We start from the raw sequence: 7300 nt of genomic DNA, 5'->3' as shown, positions 1-7300 counted from the left end.
CCCCCTGCCACTGGACCCAGCCCCACTGCCCCAGCACCATGGAGACTGGCCAGGAGCCACATGGACAGGGCACTCTGCTGGGCAGATGTGATTGGAGCTCCCTGCCTTCTTGGCTCCCAGCTAGTCTCCATGGGACCCCAGGATCTTGAGGTGGTGAGGCTGCACCAGGGTAGAGACACAGTTCCCTGCATGCCCCTGTGCATACAGTAGTATGCAGACAGCAGATCATGGCTCTGCCCCAAGCCCTGGGCCCTGGCCCCCAGCACCATGCTGTCACATTTTGTGACTTCACCTCATGATCCCGGCCTTGCCCTGCATCCTCCTGCTCCTGAACTTCATTTCCAACCCACCTACATCCCCATCTCACATGGGGAGTATTGGTGAGTTGTTGTGGTTAGGCAGGATGCTGAACCAGCCCACAGCGCCTCAACACAATTTCTTATGTGGCCCATGGCCCCAAATTATTGCACAACTGTATTCTAGAGTCAGATATAATTTTTTGTGAGGATGTGTGCTCTAAATATAGCAAGGTGGAGAATGCATCACATCTCTTGGACAAATAGATAAGTGATGAAATGTGTCTTGATAACATGGTACTTCAATTTCTTTGGCCTTTGAACTTTCCACAGGGGGGGCCACCCAGCTGGTGGAATCACCTGCACAATCAACACCATGCCAAACCCAACTGCTTTTGCAAAGATCCTGATCTCAATATGCACCCTGTCTTATTCAGCTTTGGGAAGATACTCTCCATGGAGGTGAGTGTTGGGCATGTTTGGAAGCAACTCAGGCTAATAAAAAGATGTATTTTAATAAAAATATGTGTGAGGCTTGGAGGATTCCAAAGCCAGGGAAGTGCTGCTGGCATATGTTAAATTTATCGTGGGATGGGATCTGATCCCTGATCCCTGATCTCAACATTCACATGCCCTGCCATGCCACACATGCAAGGTGCCAGGAACAGGATTTAAAGTTTTGGCAGGGGAAACCCTTTTATTTCCTCCACTGAGAGCCTCTGATTCCCTCCACCCAGCTGGAGACTTAGGGTTTCCCTGGGGGTTGGTGCTGCCAATCAGTTGATCATCATCACCAGCCCTGGGGCAGTCCCAGGCCAGTTGGAGATGTGGAATGGTTCCAGGCTGGGAGACCCAGGGCTGTCCAAAGCTAATTTCAACCATCAGCTGATTGTTGGGCATAGGACCCACATAGCCCTGGGATGGGGATATGTTACACTGTTCCACTCTGTTCAAGTCCTCAGCATCCATTTTGCATCTATTAACCATCATCTAACCCTTAAGACTTAGTCATAAAAAGCAGTAAAAAAAGTAAGAAGGACCCTTTGTGTACTTACAATTTCCTGGGAATTCAAGCAGGGTGGAATAGAAACATACTTAGTGTATAAATAGATGTCACCAAATGAAGCAGATTAATTGTTGCAAGATGCGTCCTACCATATCCAATCCGTTTGGTTGAATGAAACAGACATTGCCTGTTTTTCTGTACTATCAGGCTCCAGCAGACAGAACAGTATTAGCTAAATTTAGAATAATTTAGAATACTTTCCTTCAACAGAACAATTAAGCAATAAATTTAGATACAAATATGAAAATGTAATGTGCCTGTCACCTCCTGCTTTTTGAGGTGTTTGGGCTCTTCAAACTCAATTGCTTTTATGCGACCTCTTCATATGTATACAGAGGCACAGGGGATGAAATCAAATTCATATCTCCTCCCTCCTAATTATTTCCTTTTTTGTATTTTAAGAAAATCACGTCTCTCAGGACAAATTCAAGAGAAGAAACTGCCCAGAGGTTGATTTCTGGTATTTGTCAGATAGGGTTGGAAAATTCCTTATAAAGCTTTTTAGTAGTTTAGCTCACCTGTTATGTCTTCCTTTCCTTTTGTAGCTGGGGAAAAAGAAGAAAAAATTCATGCCTTACAATCATCAACACAAGTATTTTCCCTGTGAGTATCTCCAAGCTTCCTGTCATTGCCATGGGGCTCTCACTCAACAGTAACTACAGTTTCCCATCCCTGTCACTGTATCCCTTAAAGGACAGAGAAAGGATATTCTGCTTTATGTTGCAGTCTGGTGGAGGATCCTGGTGTTCAGGAAACTAGCCACCAAGGGTCAGGATTGTCAGTTGGTGTGTGTCTGTTGAAAGTGATTCTTATGGTAACAGCCAAAGTGCAGCTGGCATAAGAGGGAGGGATATACAGGGAAAGAAGAGCAGTTGAGGAAAGAAAGAGGGTTGAGATTGGAAAAGGCATGGAGTAAGATAAATAATACAGAAACTTGGAACAAAGACATGAAATCACTCTTGTCTTTATACCACACTGAAAATCCCACATCAAAACAATCTCATCGTTTTATTTTTCTAGATTTTTGCACAGGTTGTGATCCACTGACATTGTTAATTTGTTTTCCTCAGTTTTGGCTCCACTTGTACTAATTCCCTTTTTCCAGTTTACTGTAATCTACTTTGCAATCAAGCACAAAAAATGGTTTGTAAGTATTATCAGCATTACCCAGAAACCTTTGCAAAAATAATCACAGTTTTCCTCATCCCCAGTGCACTAATTCTGTCATCAAAGAACCAATTAGGAATACATTCAGTATTCATTTGCACAGTTATCTCAGGATCTTCATCCAGTTTAACCCAGTTCAAAATGTGATTGGACCAATTCTTGGAGGAAATATCCCCCAGTAGGTATTGAATATGGTAGATAGAAGTGCAGCTTTTGGACCAGAGTGTCCTAAATCTGTGAATGATGGAAACTACAATTTGAGAGGAGCAAAGATTGGAAAATTCTGGCCATGCCCTGTTCACCTGCCTCTTCAGTAGCTGCTCTGTACAACTATGTGAGGCAGGGTACTGGGTCTGATGGACCTATGGGTCAGCCCAGTAAATGGCAGTTCTTATGTGTTTTAGTCTTTGGGTATTTGTCCCCTCAGCCAAGTGAATAGTGGTGGATTCCTACTATTTGCAGGATGACTGAAAATTACAAATATATTTTCTTTGGCATGGATCCTACTGGTACAGGGAAACAAGCATGAACTATGCATGACATTTCTGAGCTACAAGTGAACTTCATGTTGGTTCTTTCCAGCCCTCCTTGGCTATAATTTTATAGCTCTATGATTTTGCGGGGGGGCTTCATGTTGGCTGGTGCATATAGAGGTAGGGGAGTGTAGTACTATAAGGTGGCCTGTGTGAGAGACATTTGTTCCAAATGTATGACAGGAGCTGTTCTTGATGGTGACTTATAACATTCGAGTCTGTCTCATGTACGTGCCCCTAATGGGATTCAAGACCTTCATGGCATACTACTGGTTCTCCAGGTAATATTCACTGGGCTCACTGTCTCCCTGGCCCTTATCCATTTTGTCAGTATTTGGAGATTCAGCACTTGCGGGAATAATATAAAAATACTGTTATATTGCCAATTCTTGAGTAACCATACTCAAGCAGGGAAAAGCTGGGTATTATTATGGGAAGCTCTGTGAGATCCTCAGCTAAAACAGTGCAATGCTGCTAAAATACTGGGTATGCAGAACTGCTGGGGTAGAAAACACAGAAGTACAGAAGAATGCTATTTCATAGTCAGTATAGATTTTCTTGTGAGTTTGGGTGGGAGACTTTTTACCAGGGCATTACCAATTTAGTCTTTAAGATCTCCTACAGGAAAATCACTAGTTTTCCCAGGTAACAGAATGGGTCTCTCTAAAATGAAGTGTGGACGATGACTGCATTCATGTCTATGTATATTTTTTATGCCTAGGTACCTAGAGAGCACCTGGTTTATCTGGATTTCCCAAATGAACCACATCCCAATGCACATTGATTATGATCAGAACATGGACTGGGTATCTACCCAGGTAAGATCTTGTCCACTGCTGGAAGCTTGGAGTCTGCAGTTGTGAAGGTGATGGACTCCTGTTCTAGGGGTTGTAACCCTAAGTTGGTTTGAGGATTTCTTCTTGTGACACAGATGGAAAGTTATAAATGGCACTTAGAGTCCTGAGAAAAAGTTTTTGAAGAACTGCATGGAAAAAGATCCCCTTTTGGGAAAAAAAAATCAGATTTCTTTCTGTTTCTTATTTTTCACTGATCAAAAGTTCCATGCAAAATGTCCTCAGGTTTTTTCTTTGACTTATATTAAATATAGCCCTTGAAGTTATAATCAATCTTGCAATTGTCCCAATTAAGGAGAAGGACGAGATAGATCTATAATGGAATATTTTGATAAAATAGTTTTGAGAGACAATATAATATGCTTAAACAGGTATAATTATATCCACACTAGGGCAGTCTACTTCTTTAATTACATTTGTTTCTAGGGAAATATATTTATACTAGGGGATATAGTTATACTATGTATAGACAAGCCCAGTTACTTTTGCTCCCACTCTAAGAGTTGAAAGAATCCAGAAAGAAATGTTTGTCATTCCTCAATATGCTTTTATCCTATCCATTCAAATGGCAGATATGAAGAGAGTCTTTTTAGGGAAGATTAGGCACAGGTCTCTATGGAGCTCAAGAGAAAAGCTATTCTGCTAATTGCAGATGAATCAATAATTTTGTGCATCAGTGATGTGAAGTTGCAGCAATGTAGGTTTAGCTTAGATATCAGGAAATACTTCTTCACCATTAGAACAGTGGGGCCATGGAATAAACTGCATAGGGAAACGGTGGAAATCCCATCATTTTTATTTTTCAAGAAGAGGTTGGATAAACATTGGCTAGGGATGATCTAAGAGTTAGTTATGCTTGGAGGTCTCTGTAAAAAGCGATAATTGGAGGCCGAAGAGCCTCCCTCCTTCCTCCCCATAGACTGCTGGGAGATGATGAGAAGAGTTTTATAGCCTAGCACAGGTGAATATTGGAGAGACCATGTTCAGCAGCAAGAGAATGAAGCAGAGCTTTACAACTCTTTTAGTTATGAAAGATGATTTAAATATCTGGGATAAGTTTAAGGATGGGATACAGAAAGTGGAGTTTTGTTTGTCAAGTTAGAGGGTATAATATGCAGTTATGCTTGCTGTCCCCAGGTTTCAAAGCAGAACAGAGAGAGTTTATTTGTTCCCATAGTTCTGGGGTTTTTTTGTACCAGCATGGGGCTGGGAAGGAACTTTTCCCACTCTTGTTGCCACAGGTGTTAGGGTTGGTTTCTTTCACGTTCCTCAGAAACATTGGGTGCTGGTTGCAGACAAGGCTGGGGATTTTGATGAGGTGATGCCATGCTTCTGCTGGAACTAAAACCCAGAGGTTCCTAGTCAGAGGGCCTCTCTCTGAACACAGATAGGTTGCCACATTTGCAATCAGGAAGGAATTTTACCCCAGGGTCAAACTGGCATGGACTGTTGGGATTTTTGTCTTCCTTTATAGTGGTAGGCATGGCACTTTTCCTTGGATCTCTCAAGCGCGTTTTAGCAATGCTTGCAGCAGTGGAGCCCTCATCCCCCAGCTTTACCTGTGGCAGACAAGGGTGATTTTGGTCAATATGCCTAGTATACGTGTGACGAGGTTGACTGTGTAGTTTTAGGGCTTTGTTATACATTCATTTTAGGTGGCTCTTAACCCCTGGATTGTCCACACATTAACACCTGAAACTATTTCTGAGCACTAGTTTTAACCAGCTTAAAGTTATGCAACTCCAGCCTAGTTTGATCTCTGATTGTGATACCCAGCTCATGTTGCACTAACATGTAGCCACTCTAAGCTACATGTGGACACAAACACCCAACCCACCCCACTTCCTCTGCTGGCCTGGATTAGATCTATTGCATCCCTCATGACCTCCCCAGTGCTCCATATGCCAGATCCTTGCTTACTTATGTCTGCCTGTACCGTCTGTCCTGGGGGAATAGGCAGGGAAGGGTTAAGCTGCCTGCCTGGCCACTGCTGCTGCCACTCTCTAGGCCAGGCTCAGCCCCAAAAGGCAGTTGGAATCCCTGAGGGCGGAAGAAGTGGGGAGGTCCAGAGGGCAGAGGGAAGTGGGGAAGTCCAGAACAGGAGGGGAAGATTGTTACTTTTCAGTACTTCAGACCCCTGCTGTCCTAAACATGTGACTGCTCCAAACTTGAGCTAGCACTAACACTGATCAACATGTGTGCACTCTCAGTGTAATGTGTAAAAAGGCCCTTAGAAATAGGTTAGAAAAACAGTGTAAGGTATGTTGGTATAAGGGATGGTTTGTATAGTGATCATCCTGTCTCCAGGACGGGGTTAGACTAGAGGAGGGATGTCACACTTATCTGGCCCCGTGGACCAGATGAGTGACATGGGGCCAGTCCAATTGAATTGGGCCAATGGGCCCATGGACCGCAGATGCAACATGTGTTCCAGAGCAGCCAAAGTGGGATGCCAAATGCAGTACAGATCCCAGAACAGTTGGAATGGATCCTGCTGATGGTGCAGCCCAGCCCAGGCAGGTGCATTTGGAGCAGCTGGAGTGTGCACACTACAGGCAGCACTTGCTCTTGCCAGACTGAACTACACATGGTTCACATTCTAGCTTCTCTGTGATCTGCACTGTATACAGTGCACCGAGTAGCTGGTCTGGGAATGTGCTGCAAATGGTGCCTCCTCTAGACAGTCTTGGACCTGCACTGCATGCAGTGCCTATGTACACCACATGCATTGTGGGTCCCAAACCATCTGGAGTAGGCACACTTCATGGTGCTCCTCCTGGACTGGTGGAATGGGCACTGTGTGTGGAATCATCCTGGGCCTTGGCCTCAGGTGAATCAGTTCAAATGTAGGGCCAACACTGGAGGCCAGGCAATGGGCTTCCAGGGGCCAGATGTGGCCTGTGGGTCATATGTCATATGTGGCCTGTGGGTCATACTAGTCACATTCAGACCTCATTCCATTCTTTAGGTAAATGATGCCCATGATTCTCAACCCAAAGTAATGGTTTAGACAAAAATGAGGAAAAAAATATTTTTTGCACATTTATAAAAATGGAACATATATTTCTGTCCATTTTTCTCTTTCAGGTCCAGGCAACATGTAATGTCCACCAGTCCTTGTTCAATGACTGGTTCACTGGGCACCTGAACTTCCAAATCGAGCACCAGTGAGTATGAGTATGGGGAGAAGAGTGAGCATATAAAGGGATCCTTCTGAGTATAAGTATGTGGAAGGCCTTATAGGTTTCATATGAGGTACTAGAGTCATACAGGTACCAATCAGTTTGGTAACATGAAGAGAGAAGGGATCCATATGGGACAAGGAGGAAGGAGGGAACAAAATCCTATGTGACCTGTCATTCTCTCTTTCATCACAGCCTTTTC

General features: G+C 43.8%; 1 protein-coding gene across 1 annotated transcript in view; it reads left to right on the top strand.

Moving 5' to 3' along the window:
- The window catches only part of LOC102382011 (fatty acid desaturase 1-like), an 18152-nt gene that overhangs the window by 8563 nt on the left and 2289 nt on the right, over positions 1 to 7300 (top strand). Inside the window, exons 5-11 of the mRNA XM_014524524.2 lie at positions 630 to 758; positions 1908 to 1965; positions 2433 to 2509; positions 3246 to 3343; positions 3784 to 3880; positions 7004 to 7083; positions 7299 to 7300. The exon at positions 7299 to 7300 is cut by the window's right edge and continues 124 nt beyond it. Of these exons, the coding sequence (XP_014380010.2) occupies positions 630 to 758; positions 1908 to 1965; positions 2433 to 2509; positions 3246 to 3343; positions 3784 to 3880; positions 7004 to 7083; positions 7299 to 7300 (541 nt within the window). The remainder of the gene's footprint in view (positions 1 to 629; positions 759 to 1907; positions 1966 to 2432; positions 2510 to 3245; positions 3344 to 3783; positions 3881 to 7003; positions 7084 to 7298) is intronic.

The sequence above is a fragment of the Alligator sinensis genome, unplaced genomic scaffold (assembly GCF_000455745.1).
Source record: "Alligator sinensis unplaced genomic scaffold, ASM45574v1 scaffold973_1, whole genome shotgun sequence".
NCBI classification, from domain to species: Eukaryota; Metazoa; Chordata; order Crocodylia; family Alligatoridae; genus Alligator; species Alligator sinensis.
The sequence above is the reverse complement of the archived record's forward strand: the minus strand, read 5'-3'. Positions and strand labels throughout refer to the sequence as shown.